The sequence below is a fragment of the Falco biarmicus genome, chromosome 8, assembly GCF_023638135.1.
Source record: "Falco biarmicus isolate bFalBia1 chromosome 8, bFalBia1.pri, whole genome shotgun sequence".
NCBI lineage: Eukaryota > Metazoa > Chordata > Aves > Falconiformes > Falconidae > Falco > Falco biarmicus.
In genome coordinates this window covers 16657011-16673481 of record NC_079295.1, presented here as the reverse complement: position 1 = coordinate 16673481, position 16471 = coordinate 16657011, and the positions used below count along the sequence as shown (strand labels likewise).

General features: G+C 48.5%; 2 protein-coding genes across 4 annotated transcripts in view; one reads left to right on the top strand and one right to left on the bottom strand.

Annotated features, from left to right (window-relative positions):
• Positions 1-887, bottom strand: part of LOC130154312 (alpha-aspartyl dipeptidase-like) — a 7280-nt gene extending 6393 nt beyond the window's left edge. The window contains exons 1-2 of the mRNA XM_056350305.1: positions 607-887; positions 441-529 (exon numbers count right to left, since the gene is read on the bottom strand). Coding sequence (XP_056206280.1) covers positions 441-529; positions 607-887 — 370 coding nt within the window. The remainder of the gene's footprint in view (positions 1-440; positions 530-606) is intronic.
• Positions 792-16471, top strand: LOC130154311 (cytochrome P450 20A1). Of its 3 annotated transcripts, none has more exons than XM_056350303.1 (13): positions 792-891; positions 1550-1599; positions 1687-1853; positions 6859-7004; positions 7673-7840; positions 8549-8627; positions 10245-10360; positions 10767-10821; positions 12185-12305; positions 13198-13309; positions 13954-14018; positions 15859-15948; positions 16118-16471. In XM_056350303.1, exons 1-13 carry the CDS (start codon positions 847-849, stop codon positions 16266-16268), a joined length of 1365 nt encoding a protein of 454 aa, XP_056206278.1. In that variant the 5' UTR covers positions 792-846; the 3' UTR covers positions 16269-16471. The 3 variants fall into 3 exon arrangements, with proteins under 3 accessions (XP_056206278.1, XP_056206277.1, XP_056206279.1); XM_056350302.1 differs by having other exon boundaries at positions 811-918; XM_056350304.1 differs by lacking the exons at positions 6859-7004; positions 7673-7840; positions 8549-8627 and having other exon boundaries at positions 811-918.

The window sequence follows — 16471 nt, the reverse complement described above, 5'->3', positions numbered from 1 at the left end:
CCGAATGGTGGTGGGTATTGGGCGGAGGTGTCGCTGTAGGCTGCTCTGGAAAAACCTTTGCTCGAAGCAAAGCTGAGTTGCTGTTCATCACGGAAATGTGTGGCCGGTTGAAGTGCGTTATAGTAAAGGGTTTTGTTTAACACTCGCGGTTGCACGGCTCGACCCCAGGCTTAAGGCGTCAGGGAACAAACCGCGCCCCGGTGCGCTGGAGCAGGTACAGACGCGCTCGGTGTTTAGGAAACAGCTTCCTCCCCGAGGCGCCCAGAGCGCGCGCAACACGATTTCTTCCGTGGGCCTTTAGAGTAGCTGCTAGCGGGCAGCGGGACCCCGCGGCGGACCGACCCCCCCCGCCCCGCCCGCTCCCGCAGCGGCGGCCCCCCCGCGACACCGGCCGCCTCCCCCCTGCGGCGGCCCGGGGCGCTGGGGCCGGCCCCGCTTACCCCAGCTCTCGAACTTCTCCCTCGCGGTGCGGGCGTAGGCGTCGCGGTCGTGCAGGGCGTAGGGGACGAAGAGCACCCGCTTCACCGCCCTGCGAGGAGAGAGGGGAGGCGGCGGTCAGAGCTGGGGCGGCCGGGCGGGCTCCCGCGGGCCCTGCGCGGTGCTTACTGCCCGAGGAAGCTCTGGATGTGCTGCTGGCAGTGGCCCAGGTACCCCCCGCCGTGCAGGGTGGAGTTGGAGACCAGCAGCAGGCGCCGCGGGCCCCCCATGCCGCCCGGCGCCGTGCCCCGCCGTCGGTGCGCGCAGCCCGGCCCGGCCCCGCTCGCCCGGCCCGGCCCGGCCCGCCCCTTCCTGCCCCGCCGCGGCCCGCGGGGTGGGGCCCCGCCGCTCCCGCCGCCCGGCCCGGCCATGCTGGACTTCGCCATCTTCGCCGTCACTTTTCTGCTCATCCTGGTGGGCGCCGTGCTCTACCTCTACCCGGTAATGCTGCTGCCGGTACCGGGACGCACGGCACAGCCCGGCCCGGGGGGCAGGCAGCGAGCGGCCGAGAGGCCCGTCCCCCACCGCGCCCCGGGCCCTTCCCGCCGCTCGCTGGGCCCCTTCCCGCCGCCCCTGGGCCGCCCGGCCCCGTTCCGCTGCCCCACGCCCAGAGCCCGGGCCCGCCGTGGCAGCCGCCCGGCCCCATCCCGCGGCAGCCCGGCCCCCGCGCCCCGGCCCGCCGCGGTCGGTACGTGCCGGTGGCTGAGCCCACAGGGGGGCTGCGCCGGCTCCCCGGCAGCTCAGCTCGGCGTCCGTGCGGGTCTCCGGGGCGAAACCTGGGGGCGAGATCTGCGTGGCAAACCCGACCCGGGAAATCTGTACGCGGGGATTTACCCCCTAACCGGGTGGGTGATGCTGGTGTGCCCGGTGGGCCAGGCACGCGCTCAGGTCGATCGGCCTCGTAAGCCTTGGCAGGCGCGAGGCCTGAAGACGTGGCTTAGCCAGCTCTTGTTTAACGTTGCGAGTGGCGTAGCAGGATTGTGGTGGAAAATCCATCTCTCCCACTGGGAAGCTGTGGGACTTGTGCAGAATCTGAAGTTCAAGGGGGTTGATGCGTGTCTTTTTACCCTAGGCATCTAGGCAAGCTTCAGGTATCCCTGGGCTGGCTCCAACTGATGAAAAGTAAGTGATTTCCATCCCAGCACTGATCAAGCTCAGCATTGGCAGAGAGTGCTGTTCATGACGAGGTATCCTCTTTGTGTTCCTCAGGGATGGCAACCTGCCAGATATCATCGCCAGCAGCAGTTTGCATGAGTTCCTGGTGAACCTTCATGAGAAATATGGCCCACTGGTCTCTTTCTGGTTTGGAAGGCGTCTTGTTGTCAGCCTTGGCTCCATCGATCTCCTGAAACAACATATTAACCCCAACCGATTGCGTAAGTGTCCTTTGCTTTGTCTTTGAGTCCACTGGTTCCTTCTGGCCGTGCTGGGCATCCTATGTCCAAGAGAGCTGGAGTTTCGTTCAGAGTAGAAAGAAAACGAGGCTCAGTGTGCAGCTGAAATAGCGGTTAAGGTATGACTTTGGACTTAAGTATTAGTGGCAAAGAGTTGCTGCTGTCAAATGGCCATCAAGAAACGAGCATGCTTGTGCCTTCTACCATCTCCCTACAGGCAAATGTTTATGGAAAAGATCACTTGAAACAGCAAGGTGAAGGTCCTGTAGCTGCTTGGCATACATTTGAAAAGCAGTTCGAAATATAATTTAAGAGGGGAAACTTTGCTAAAGTAAGTCTGAAAACTACTGTGCTAGTTTGCGATAGCTCCCATGTGTGGTTCAGTGTAGAGGTTTTTAAAGTATTATTTGAAGTTGTTCTTTAACTTTTGTTTTTCTTTTGCGTGTAGAATTTTGTGCTCAAAACCTTTAATTGATCTTCCAGTCTTGGAAGTGGTCAGTGGTGCTGGTAGCTGAGTTGACAATCTTAGTCCTGGGAAGGTATTTTAATTTATGATATAAACATTTTAGGTGGGTGTTTTGCTTCCTAAGGGGATCACAGACGTTTAAGTTAACGCAGCTGATATTTGGGTTTACCCTCTTGTTTTTCCAGTTTTCATCTTGCAAAGTTGAATGAGGTGCTGGTTGTACACGTCTGACCTGATCCTTTAGGCTGCCTTTAGGCACAGGCAGGTATCTCAGCGTTACTTAGTGCTGAGGTTGTGGTGGGTAAGCGTCCTGTACAGTTGCATGACAGGCTCAAAAAAATGGTGATGATCTGGGGAAAGAGTGGGAGTTCATGAAGATCAGCAAAATGCAGCTGATAGCAATAACACTCCAGAAGGTGGGAACCCACCCTGAAAAATCTGGATGCGCTCAAGTGTGTTTGGGGGAAGTTGAGCAGACAGTCACTTTCTCAAAGCTCAGGGCAGTGGTGACAGGCCCCTGAGCAGGCAAGTTCTCGGAAATGTTCTGAATTTGGGAGTACGCAAATACTGGAAAAAAACAGATACAGTGCAAATGCAGGAAACAAAGTGAGCCAGGCAGCGACCGACTAATCTAGTGTCCTGCTATGCCAAGTGCTAAACATATTTTTTTTAAGGATGGGGATAAATAGGAAATGCATGCCATACTTCTTTGGTAATTAGAATTCTAGATAAGGAAAGTGATAGAACTGTGTTTCTGTCGGGGTTTCAGTTCAGAATTTGCTTGGACGCCACTCGGATCATCACTGAAGCTGGAGGTAATGGGATATGAGAAGTGAAAGAGGGAGCGAGGCTGGATTATGTTGGGAAAGCGAAGTGCTGAGTTGGGGAGGTGAAATACTCCCACTTAGGTTAGCAGCCTGCCCTGACGGTGTTACGCTGGGACCCCTTGTCAGCACAAGGAAGCAGAGTCAGATGGGCACCCCTGAGGGCTGGGATAGCAGAAACGGTGAGAAGCGAAAGCAGGCTGCACTAATTGCCTGCAGGATGACATGGCCGTAGAAAAAAAGAGGGTACATTGAGTCATGTGTTTTCTGTAGAGAGAGGAAAGCATCTAGGCTATTGCACAAGATGAACATGAGCCAGACCTGGAATCCCATGTATGGCTCTGACCTCTGTACTTGGGCATGATTTTGGGTAAAGCAAGTGCAAAGAAGGGCTGCCAGCGCTCTCAGAGGAGCAAGGAGCCTGTCATGCAGGAGGAGCCAGGGACAGTGTGTTCTGCCCCACAGATGGAGGAGCTTATGGCGGCTCCTTCTAAAGGCAGCAGTGGCAGGTTTAAGAAGGAGGGTTCTCATGATCTGTACTGAACTCAGACCTGAAAAAGCAGCGATGTTAGTTGTATCAGTGCTTTCCTTTTAGCACTGATGCTTGTCAGAAGTGCTCAAACTTTATTAGAGGTGAGGAATCTTACTGTTTTTCCTGGAGGTTTCAGGTATAAACAACATGTAGTAGCTTAGCTGAGTGGTTGTAGCAAAACACTTGCTTCCTCTACCATTTCATGGTGAGTGGTTATAAGTGGTAGCTCTCAGCCACAAACTGGCTCTAGGCAGCTTGTAGTTTTGTTGGAGGCCTGGTCTTGCACACATCTCTTCTGTGCACACAGTGCTGTGGGGCAGGAGACAGCCCACTGTGAACTGGCTCATATCCAAGTCGTGGCTCTCCAACGCCACCAAAAAACTCTTGCCATGCAATTTCTCCTCAGTCTGCTGGGGCACCTGAGGCCAGAGCTGTTCTTCGTAGGTGCCTGCTTGTTGGTTTCCAAGCTGGAGGTGTAGGGTTTGTCTCCAAGTAGCAGAGAAAGGTTCCCTTCATCACATCTCTGTGTCACAGGTATGGTCAGACTTCTGGGAGAGAGAGAGAGGTGCTGGTAGTGCATCTCTTGTGAGAGCCTTGAAGTTGGACTAATTGCATTCATAATTATTAACAGGTTCCCCATGCCAGCAGACTGTTTTTTCTCATGCTTAAAGCAATGTTTGAAGCTGGTATGATTTCATGACCTCCTTAAAGCTTGGTTGAGATGAATTTGCAAGGAGAATTCAAAGGAAGTAAAATTTTGCTGCTGTTACTGGTGATTCCCATGAGAGGCTTTGGGGAAGCAGTCCGGGCGAGTCCAGACGAGTTCAGGACTGCCGGCATCAGTGGGTTCACAGACCCACTTGGAACACTCCTATGAGTTGATGTCACCTTTTGTGTTGGGCCAGCGAACCTGAAGCACCCTGAATGCTGAAGATGGAGCTATGGGTCGTGGCCTGTTTGAGCCGGACAGCTTTGTTGCTGTTCTGTGTTTGTACTGTGCAGCTTCAGAGGTCCTTTCCGTCTCTGATGTTCAGTTCTGCTTGGCATCTGTCTTGACTATCCAGAGTTAGATCTTTTCTCTATATTTACTTACAAGGGTGTCCAGGATAGCACTCTGATGCTCTTGTGATGAAGAAGCTTTCCTTGTAAGTAGAAGGAACAGCTGAAATTTTGAGATGCTTCACTAAGAGGACTGAAAGTGTAACCCTTGAGGTGTTTTCAAGACAAGGGCAAAGGGAGAAGTCCGTGGAAGCGTTAGTAGGACTGAGCCCTGTCTCCAAGAAGTGGTTTGTGCCTTGTGGAGTCACTAGCCTCCTGCACCTGTGGAGAAATAGCCATTCCCAAACACTGTGAGGCAGGGCCAGCCCTCAGCAAAGGGCAGCTTGGGCTCTGCAGTCCTGAGTTCGTAACAGAGGGTGTTTTAGTGGCATGGGGCTGCCAGCTTGCGTTAGGGACAGGGGAGAAAACATTGGAGCCCATGGCTGATCCAGCAGTTTTCTTTCATACACACCAGGAGAACTTCGCAGTTTCTGCAGGTGATGGTGCTAAGCATCGTCTAGCCTCTCCAGTGCCTCTGCTTGCCAGATTTGCTGTGTGGGCTTTACCGACAGCCATGTGTCTTTTTGGCTACCCTAGTACTGTGCCTAGCTCTGCCAGGGCCAGTCAGCAGGGAAGCGTGGCATGAATAGCAGCAGCCACTCCATGGCAAAGTACCTTGGAGGAGGAATTGTCAGCAGCAGCCAGAGTCACATAGCAGCCTGCTCCACATGGAGAGCCACAGGTACCATCTGCTGTGCCAAAAGACACATGCACATACTTGTCATTTAAAGTTGGGGAGAGCGTGAGATGCAGAACTTTAAAAACATGGGAAGCGAAATGGTGTGAGAGAAAAGCATTTAGGAAAGTTTACCATATTTATGCCTCTGGCCTCATTAGCTGCTTTTGTGTCATTAGGTAGTAAGTCCTCTACAGGTGGGAATTATCTCTGCTTGTATGTTTGTCCAGTAGCACAATGAGGCCCCAGTCTCTGCTGGGAAGCCTAGATGCATCCACAGCTGATAGTCATATGTGTCTAGCCCAGCCCTGATGTCTTCTGATGCCTCAGGGGTTTCCCTTTCTATCTGGGAGAAATAACAGATTGTGATAAACAGTTGAAATATTCCTCTTGAAAACCCCCTGATTGCTGCTTCCAGATAGTTCCTTAAAGATTCTGCCCATTCTGCAAGACCCACAGGAAAGTTTTCAGAAAGAGAAACGCGTATGCCATGCTTCATGGCACAGCTTTGCATTGGCACCTAATACACTTTAGCAAATTTAATAAGTAGAGGCCCTGGTGGTGAAATTCAGATTTAAAGATCTAACTGAAGTGAGCCACGGGTACGGAAGATGGAGGATAAGTGCTTGTGTCTAGTTTGTACGGTGTTGCAAGTGTCTGTGCAGAAGGAAGATAGAAAGTAAGGTAACAGAAGTAGGAAGTGTTCTGTAGCTTAGTGGGGTACCGTTCTCTGTAAGAGCTTCTCTGCCGGAGGCAGCCCCGACTGAGAGGTGGGTGTTAGTGTGGGCAGAGCTCATCAGCAGGGAACTCGGTGCATGCAAGAGGAATCACGCAGGAGCAGTAGGGTGCCCAGTGAGGTTTGCTGTGAAGCCAGGTAAGGAGGGCAGAGAGCAATCTCTGGCTAAGTCTCGCATGCGAGCTGGTACATCTTGAGTGCATAGCCATGGTCAGGGCAGGAGGGCGCACCTGATGTCAAGGGGCAATGTGCTAGAGGGGCTGCAGATGAGGCTGCGGGAGAAGGGGAAGGAGCATGCCACTCTTCCCATTGTCACCGAGTCAGTGGCACAACCAGCTGGGAACTGGCAAGCTGGGAACAAGCTTCCAAGGCATTGTTACTAAAGAATTACTTGGTAGAGCCAGCAGGCAGCCTCTGCAGGGGGAGCTGATCGCAGGGTGGTACCCTGCCACACAGGAGAGAGCTTATTGAGGTCCCAGCCCACGCTAAGCAAGAGAAGCTTGACAGTCCGAAGAGACTGTTCCTGGGGGAAGAAGCTATGCCTTGCTTGCTGCCCAGAAGTAGCAGCACCCGGTTAAAGAGGTTGCTGTTTTCATCATCCCCGTGTGGTGTGACTGCCTGACTTTTGTGTGGTGTTTTCTTTCTTTGCTTTCAGTGGATCCCTTTGAGACGATGCTGAAGTCCCTCTTGAGGTACCAGTCCAGCCTGAATAGGGATACAGGAGAGAGCCACACGAGGAGAAAGCTGTATGAAAGTGGTGTGACCAAGTGCTTGCAAAGTAACTTTGCTCTCATCCAGAAGGTGCGTAACTGCCCTTGTACAGCAGAGAAGCCCTGTGTGGCTCATGGGAAAGTTTAGTGAGGACGATCACTAGGATAAAGGAGCTGCATTCAAATTAGTGCTGAAACTATAAGCCATCTGAGACAGCAAACAGCCTCTGCCCATTCCAGCATGGTGTGAATATTTGGTTTCTCTTAGCTCCGGTGGGTTAGGGGGAAGGGCTGGGTTTGGTGGCTTTTTGTGCTAAGATACCAGATGCAGATAAAGGTGGAGCACCTGGATTCTAGATTTATTTCCCAGGACAAGAAGGAGGAGCAAGGAATCAGCTATTGGGACCACAAACAGGTGAAGAACTGTTCTGTTGACTCAGTCCAGCAGCCAGAATATGATCTCTTTGCTCAGTTTGGAGCTACTAGTATTAAAGGTTTTAAGGTTTCTTCTGTGACAGAGGGAAGAAGAGAGTAGGACAGGGCTTGTTGGGGGAAAACCTTGGGAAAAAGCAGAATATTTCAGGCTAAAATGTTACCGTTTAAGTTAACAATGGAAGGAAACCCTGGAAAGAGTGTAGCTTCATGCCGTAGCCATGGAAGTGTGGTCCGCCTTAGGAACTGGGTGGGAATGTCTCCAGGGTATGTTTGGTAAATAGGCTGCTGATATTACTGCCAACTAATGGTTCCTTCCCTCTCAAGCTGTCAGAAGAGTTGCTAGCCAAATGGCTCTCTCTCCCTGAGGCACAACACGTGCCGCTTTGCCAGCACATGCTGGGCTTTGCCATGAAGTCTGTCACGCAGACAGCTATGGGCAGCAGCTTTGAAGATGACCAGGAAGTCATCCGATTCCGCAGGCACCACGATGCAGTAAGTGTCACAAAAAGCCAGGAAATCTCCCTGTTACATTTGTACATGCTAACAGCGCACAGCTTGCGTCTGCGTGCAGTTTGGTACAAGCTACTGCTGAGACTTTAACAGTAAGCTAATACTAAGCTTGAGAGCTTGAGGGCTCTGCCTCAGTTGTCCCAAGCTGAAACTATCAGAAAGATCCTAATGCTGATCCTGCTGTTGTTAGCCTAAGGTGTTTCTAAAGGATCTGTGGGGATCAGGAACCCAGATCCAATGGCAGCTGAGAGGTGTTTGGTACTTAAGTCTGTTAAACTCTACTGGGAATGCTAGTGGGACTTCTCCTTTTCAAAGATCTTCTGAAGGCTCTGTGACATTGTGGAGAGAGGAAAATATGAGGAGGTCCTAAGCTGTGTCCACATCTGGGGATGTCAGATCTGCTGGTGATAGGGTGGGAGAGAAACAGTTCTGCCTCCCATTCAAGGTTCCCATGCCTTTTCCCCTACAGGTGTAATTACAGTTGTTTCAGTTAGATTCAATTTTAGCTAGCATAGATGTAATATCTGGAATAGGACTTGGTTTCCTGAAGAGGAGACCAGTTCCATATTCACAGGAAGTCTCAATTTTTTTTTGGTGTTTTCATTTTCCTGAATAGGGAAGAACAGAAAAGTCCAAGCAGTCTCAGCTTATGGTGAGTGATGGGTGCTTTTCCCTCTGTCCTTCTTTCAGATCTGGTCAGAGATTGGGAAAGGTTTCTTGGATGGGTCCCTTGACAAAAACATGACTAGAAAGAAGCTCTACAAAGATGGTAGGTTCCTCCCAAAATCACAGTCTTCCACTCTGATTAATACTTAGAATTAGCTAGCATATAGAAGCACTAATTTGTCCAGCTGTCTTGGCTTTTCTGCAGAGTTGGTCATCATGGCATAAGCTACCAGATGTGTCCTCCTTACTCTTGCAGAAGATTGTTGGTTTGAAGTTGAGTGACAACCCTGCTATTGCACAAGAAGTTTGTAGTAGAGCTCTAGTTCCAGGTCTGGGTCTGTCCAGTCTGGAGACTGATAGAGGATCCTGGGAAGTATCAGGGTGTGCTTGCTCCCTTCCTGTTCTGTTCCCTAGCACCCACTTTTGACCTCCGTTAGAGGCAGGCAACTGTGTTAGGTGGAGACAAACGGAGCCACTTGGTTTGGCCTGTATGGTCATTCCTGTGGTGCTGCACCATTTGGTGAACGCGCTGCCAGTCACTCGCTCACAGGCTGGAAGACACAATTACAGAGGTGCTGCTTTGATGGATTCCTTCCACATGATAACCTCTGATGTGCTATTACAAAGTAACATGATTTTCAGGTCTGTTGTGGCAGTGCTTTTGTTTCTCATAGATTTCACAGTAAGTTATTCTATTTTTCAGTTGTCCTGTCTTCTTTGTTGTTAATAAACCCTTTCAGTATTGATTGATAAGATGTTAAAGAAAAGTAGCTTGTATCTAGAACTAAGGATTTGGTTGTAAATCTTCCAGACTCAGTGTTTCCTCCTTTAAGTTGCCGTGGGTTTCAGGACCTGAGGACAACTACTGCCCCGTTAAAATGGGTTTCTCCCATGGCACCTGTTCAGGACTGTTCCTGAGCTGTAGTACGATGATGTGTTAGGACACAATTTCATGAACTCCAGATAGTGATGCTTGGTGTTTAAGTGTGGCTGGCCTTCCTATGCAGAGGGGAGGGACGAAGGGTGGTGCTAAGACGAAGGGGCTGAATTGGGCCTTGGTAAATCGAGTTTCATATCCAACTTCTGCTCCATGATTCCTGGATAGTCTTGAGTAGGTCGTTTAAATCGGACAGCAATGGCACTTAGGTCCCTAACTCCCCCCAGCTCCCACAACAGGCACTGGGAGTTAGGCACCCACATATCTTCAGATGTGTGGACTCTGTGCCAAAACCCCTCCCGCATGTTCCCCACCTTCCTTTCTCTGCAAACTCTTTAGCACAGAGCCATCCTCTTACACCATGCTTGCAAAAGGGACAGCATCAGTAGCTGGAGGTGCTGTAACACTTTAATAATTTTAACTCTACAGGCCATGCAACTCGTGTTACCTGGTTCAGATGTTTTTTGTGGGGGCTGATGAAACATGTTCTCTGATGGTTCAGCACTGACTGTTATTTGGCTTCCCCTTACATGAGTTCAGCTCAAAGTACATGTCTTGGTTGTACCTGTAAGGACGGCTTTTTATAGGCAGGCTGTCTTATTTGCTTCCTATGTTTTCAACTAAATTGGAGATTCCACCTTCCACATGTAACAGGGGCTGCTTCTGTAAATGAGCCCAGCAGGGACAGCTGGTCTGAAAATCTGCATGGAGAGATAGATTTGCTTCTCTGCAGCACTCAGGATGACCAGGTTTTAAAATAAATCTTTCTTTTTGCTTCCAAAGCTCTGATGGAGATGGAATCCACCTTAAGGAAAATTACAAAGGAGCGCCGAGGCAGAGCATTCAACAGGCACATCTTTATAGACACCTTGCTGCAGGGGAGCCTCAGTGACCAGCAGGTCTGTGTGGCTGTTATGTCATTACACAGCAATGGAATTTTGCTAGATGGGCAGCTCATTGCATTGTAGCCTTTGATTAATTTAAGTTTTTGCATCTTAGGTCAGTTTCCTTATTAAAGCAGGGTTTCTTGTTCTTTCTTCCACTCCTACAATGTTTAATTGCATGAGAATTTGGTAGCTTCCCTTGCCACTGCTTCATTGCTGTTTTTATAAACCAGAAGTATGTTAATATTAAGCATGTCTCATGTGCCATTCCAGTGGAAGTTCTATAGAGAGTTCAGTCTATGTCTTCTAGATATATTTCCTGCTCTCTGCACTGAAGGGATTTCATGTGCTTGAGTGGAGAATGTGCTACTTCTTTTTTATCTTATGAACTTCATTCTCTGAAGTAGATTTTATCTCCTAGATTCTGGAAGATACAATGATTTTCTCCTTGGCAGGATGCATAATCACTGCTAACTGTAAGTACAGGTTGTAGGTAACTTTCCATCCTTACACTCAGCTGTCTAAAACTGTGTGTGATGACATGAGACTTATTCTAGCCTAATAGAAAATTATATTCATCATTCTCTTTCTCCTGAGCTACAGATGTAGAGAAAAAGCTAATTTTTACATCAGACTCTTGACACAGCCTCACAGCTAGTTGTGTTTGACAACTTTCCCAGTCTTTTGGTGAACCTTAGAATTTCTTCCCATTGCTTTTTGCTTGTACTCTAACCCCAGCCAACTGATGCTAAATTTGATGAAAAAGCACCAGAAGACATAAGCCACAAAGATCATGTTGTAAAATAGGTTTTGGCACATGGAAAGGAAATTAAAGCAGAGTGCTGGAATCTGACTGGCTGCTTCGAATTTCTGGAGGATAGGTGTGTTCCATGTATGGAAGACTTTCAAAGAAGCTACTTTGGGATTTGTGCAAAGATTATGGGAAAAAAAGCCCAAATAAAAATACAAACCGGAGCTGTGTAAAATTTGTTGTGATAGGGGGGTGATTATCAGGCCCTGTATCTCATCCAGTGGGGATGAGACTCCAAAGAAAACCTCCCAGGTGCAGCTGGGTGTTAAAGAATGTGGAAAGTAAATTTGGCAACTATGATAATACTCTCCACAGAGAATAGCCTCTCCAAGTACTCCAAGATGACTGTTATTTTAAGGGGCTTGAATCCTCAGGGATTTCAGATAGTTCTCTTGAATAGACAGTTTGGAGTGGTAGAAACATTACCTTGTAGCTTTAGGGAAACTGCATCCTATACACTTATTTCCTATGCAAGGTTTCTTTTTCACTCTGCTGTTGAAGATATATACTCACAAAATAGTTGCAGGGGAGACAAGTATTGGCCAGCTTGCTGCAGAGGGCTATACTGTTCTTGTCACTCCCTGTCAGGAGCCCCAGATGTTGGCTGGCTGGAGCACTTGCCTGAGATGTGCTGGGGAAGCCCTCTAAAGAAGGGAATCTTCTGATGCTTTGGACAAACCAGTCTTTCTTTTGCATGGTTGGTCTAATAACCCTGGTTCCCCAGGTTTTGCTGGGCTCTGTGGTCTCTTCCCCAGAACTGTGAGGCTGAGTGGCTCAGCCTCCTGCACAGCTCCCTAAGCTCCTCATAGCATTGGAAAGACAACTTTATTTTGCAGGATCTCTTGTTGCATAGGAGTTCAGCCTCCACTCTTGCCACTGCATACAGAATCAGTACAACCTCTTGTTAACAGAGCTCACCCTTTTCTGGGTCAAAAAGTAATGTTCCACGTACAGGAAGTAAAAAACTGGACACAGTTTGTAAAGAAGTGAATTTTCTGGGTCCAGTCTTGTCTTGATTTCTTCCCTAGTGTGTACCTGGGCAGTCTATTTCCTGACAACCTCAGAAGATGTTCAGCAGAATCTCTACAAGGAAATGGACCGCGTTCTGGGGAAGGGACCAATTACGCACGAGAAAATCGAACAGCTCAGGTGGGTCCCATGGAAGGAACTGCAGAGGAAGGTGGTTAGTTATCTCATGTGGTGGGGACAGGGGCTTCATGGGCTGGAGCCTGACGCCCAGCCTATGCTGGGCCAGAAGAAGACATCCAAAAGATACTTGCTTATTTTTTCTGGAAGTCATCAAACCACAGGATGACTCACAGCACAGAGAGAATCTGCTGTAGGGCTCCAGACGTGGGGACCAAGCTGCTCTCTTCAGGTTGTCTATAGGAAACCCTTTAGGTTCATGGGCAGAGGAGAGCACAGAATCGATGCCCTGGCTGCCAGGCCAAAATTTGTTTACTTACTGTCTTGTTTGGTTTCTGTCCTAGTTTGCCTTCTAGAAGTAATCAGTCATTTTAGTGGTTGGATTCATGTTAGACATATTTAGAGAGAAAGCATGTAATAATCTTTTCAAAGGGCTGCAGAATGATGACTGGTCAACAGTGTGCCTTTATTTTTCGTGCATCTGTTGGTGCCACTGGGTGCCTTTTCTGTTTGGACTGGTGTTAGAATTTCAGTAAGGGAGTATTGAGTATGTGGGTTTCTCACTGCTGCTTGTATGGATGAGAGGTCCAGGAAGAGGGCTGGTGTGTTTATGCTTTTTAGCAGAGTTTGGTATAAAATGTGAAAAAAGTGTGGTGAAGAGAAATTTCAATAACCTTCCCTAAAAGCTGATAATGAGATCTAAGGCTTCTGGCAAAGATGCTGTGCCTTCTTGCCAGAAAAAAAATAACGAAGTGCCTCAGTGTGGTTTGAGGCAGCTTCAGGAGCAGGCTGTGACCCTGAATGCAGCAGGTGATTTGGCTTTCTTTGCTGCCACTTGGATGTAGACAAGCTTCTCTCTGGGAGGGTTAAACTAACCAGGTCTTACTGGTTGCAGATACTGTCGGCAGGTCCTGTGTGAGACAGTGCGAACAGCAAAGCTTACGCCCATTGCTGCACAGCTGCAGGAGCTGGAGGGCAGAGTCGACCAACACACTATCCCCAAAGAGGTAGGGCACTGCTGGGAGCACTAGGCGACCCTCCTTTCCTGGAGGGAAATTTGCTGTTTCTTCTTCCTCCCACTGAGCAGTGAGGCAGGAAGAACGTTTCTTCGGACACTGTTGAACCCGAGCAGCTGCTCTGTCATCTGAAAGTGCAGTTTAGCTCAAAGTTTGCCCCGCAGTTCCTCTGGAGGAGAGGCTCTGGGAATCCATGTTCTCTTGTTGAGCAGATTTGCTTTTGCTTCTGGGTCCACCAGGGCTGAATCATCTTTTGAAGGGGCTTGTGAGCTCAGTTGTGCGTTGAAGAGCATGATTTCAGGCCTGATTGTATCACCCATATTTCCCACACAGAGTGGTACCTTCCATTGCAGAGAATAAAGTGTTCCATACATCTATGCCAGCAAGAGAAGAGGAATGGGATCAGACCCTCTCTAACCACCAACAGTTGTAGCATGGGCCTTAGAAGTCAAAATCATAACATTTTGGCATGGATTATGGAAATCTGTAGATAAATATAGAATATTATCTTTTTAATGCACTGAAGAAATAGGAGTAGTCTACAGAATAATCATCATCTAGCAGGGCTGCCCAGAGATGTCTTTAATTGTGCGTTTCTTTTTGCTCTGACATATGTGTCCTGATTTTCTTCACAGACACTTGTGCTTTATGCTCTTGGTGTGATGCTGCAGGATAGTTCATCTTGGCCATCACCATACAAGTATGTAGAGTCAAGACTTATTGCAGCTCATTTTTTTCCTTTTTTTAATTAATACTATTTAGATCTTACAGCACAGCCTGTTTGGCTGCAGGGCCTGCTTTAAGTAGATTTTGGAGATGAAAGGGAGTCTAAAAGAAAATCAAGCGATGAAGGTCTTGGTTTGTCTCCATGGGTGGGATTTCAGGGCGATTTAAGACATGATCTTCCCGTGTATGTGTTAGAGTTTGATGAAACCTTTTTTTGGCATGCACACACACACACAACTTCCCTGGCAAATGCTGGTAACTTCCTTTTAAGGTTTTTTTGTGAAAGAGAAGCAGTGATTTGAATTGCTTTGGAATCACTGCTTGTCATCATGAAGCAATGACGCAAGGGAAGATGTGTCAGTCTGAAGCTTTGTTTTCTCAGGGGGAAGGGAAATGCTACCTCATTACTTCTATCTATGAAAACACAACCGGATCCGGGCCACTATTTTGGAGGTTAAAGAAGAAAGTTGCTGTAGCTTCCTGTGGCCTCCAGGTGGCAAATATTAACGTGTATCTGACTTCGCTTGGGCTGGGAAAAAAATGTGGGTTACTCACTCTAGACGGGAAGAACAGACAGCTGAGATTTAGGAGAAAGAATAGAGCCTTTAGAACAGCACTTGTTCTCTCCTGCAGGCGTAGCTCTTACAAAAGGGTCAGGCGTTGATGCATCCACCCATGAGCATCTTGGCAGGGACTGCCCGCTAGGACAGGGCGCGCACTGTGTTTAGGAAGGGTTTGCTGAGGCCTTGTGGGAGGGACAGTGAGGACTGCTGTGAACATAGTGTGTTTATTCCGAGGTGAAGGGGACTGAGGTTTGGCCTGGGTAGATGTGTGTTTCTGTGATGGAGACAGGAGATCAGCTCCTTGATCCTTTCACCTACCTACTGTACAAAACCACTGTTTGTAGCTGTTTGCCCTCCCTATTTTTTTGCTGCATTTTCTTTCCTTTTACAACATCTTCAATTTGCTGCTTTAGTTCAGAGGGAGTATAAGTTTGATGCTTTTACTGAGGATCACCACCCATGTGCCCTTTCACTTTGGTAGAAGCAGAGCAGGGATGTTTAGGCAGGGAGAAAAAGACCTGGAGTATAAGCAGAAAGTTTTAGCAGAAAGTGAAAGAGAACTGTCTTCCATGCATCAAATTTCCTGTTTGGTTTTGGTGGGTTTTTTTTAATATTTGAGTGATATTTTGTTAGTCTCCCTGGGGTTAGTTGATTATGGAAATCTTGTTTTAACTCATGCCAGCCCTGGATAATAGTTTTCTCACATCCTCCACCATCCTAATGCTAGAAACCGCTTTTCTCACTTGAATGAGTCACCAGCTTCCCTCCCCCAGCACAAACACATACACACCAGCTGCTTGAGGAGAAGGGTGAGGGGAAAGGAGAAAAGGGAAATATTTTTGGAAGTGAGAGAGGAAAGGACCCAGAGGGAGAGAGAGGGGGAGACAAGTCACTTGTGTTTGCCCTGGAGGGGAATAGAGGGCAGGTAGCAGCATCAGCTCAGCTGTGTGCTCAACCTAAATACTCACTGCTGAGAGGCAGTGCATGTTAGTTCCAGCCCTGTGTCACATTAACACAGTTTATCAGCATTTTGACCGAGCTGGGACACAGCTGACCAGCCGGGAATATAGATGGAGCAGATGCACGGTTGCCCTCATATATCTGTGTGAAATTACCCAGCATGATTTAGAGAGAGATTAGTGAGATTCTTTATCTCATCACCAGTTTCTTAATCATGTGTGCGCGCGCATGTGTCCAGGGAAAGGACCCTGTGCCTGCACAGAAGGCCTCAGTGTATTTTGTGTTTCACAGGTTTGACCCAGAGAGATTCAATGAAGAATCAGCCATGAAAAACCTCTCCTTGTTGGGTTTTTCAGGAAGCCAGGAGTGCCCAGAGTTGAGGTGAGCATAGGGAAGGAAGTCTGTGTGTGGGTCTGTGGCAGACAGGAGAGAAGGTGCTTTCAGCCTCTTCCTGTTGCTGCTAAGACAATCTGTCCAAGCTGGCTGTTGTCCTTTTTCAGATTTACATCGTAGCAAGGGTTTTGTTCTTTTCTCCTGCCTCTTCCCTCAGGTTTGCCTATATGGTGGCTACAGTTCTGCTGAGTGTCCTGGTGAGGAAACTGCATCTCCATCCAGTGAAAGGACAAGTCATGGAGACAAAATATGAGCTGGTAACCTCACCAAAGGAGGAAGCCTGGATAACCGTGTCTAAGAGAAGCTAAGAGCAAGTAAAACAGGGGGCTAAAAGTGCCAGCAGTGATGCTCTGAACAAGGGTTTCAGGGGGAATCATGCTGGTGCCATGCTGACTCAGCCAAGGAATTTTACATCCAGGGTTTGTTACCTTCCACATTTTTAACCGCATACCTCTCTTGGGTACTTTTTCTAACTCAACCAGTAGTCGTATTAAAGTAGATTTAATCTGTA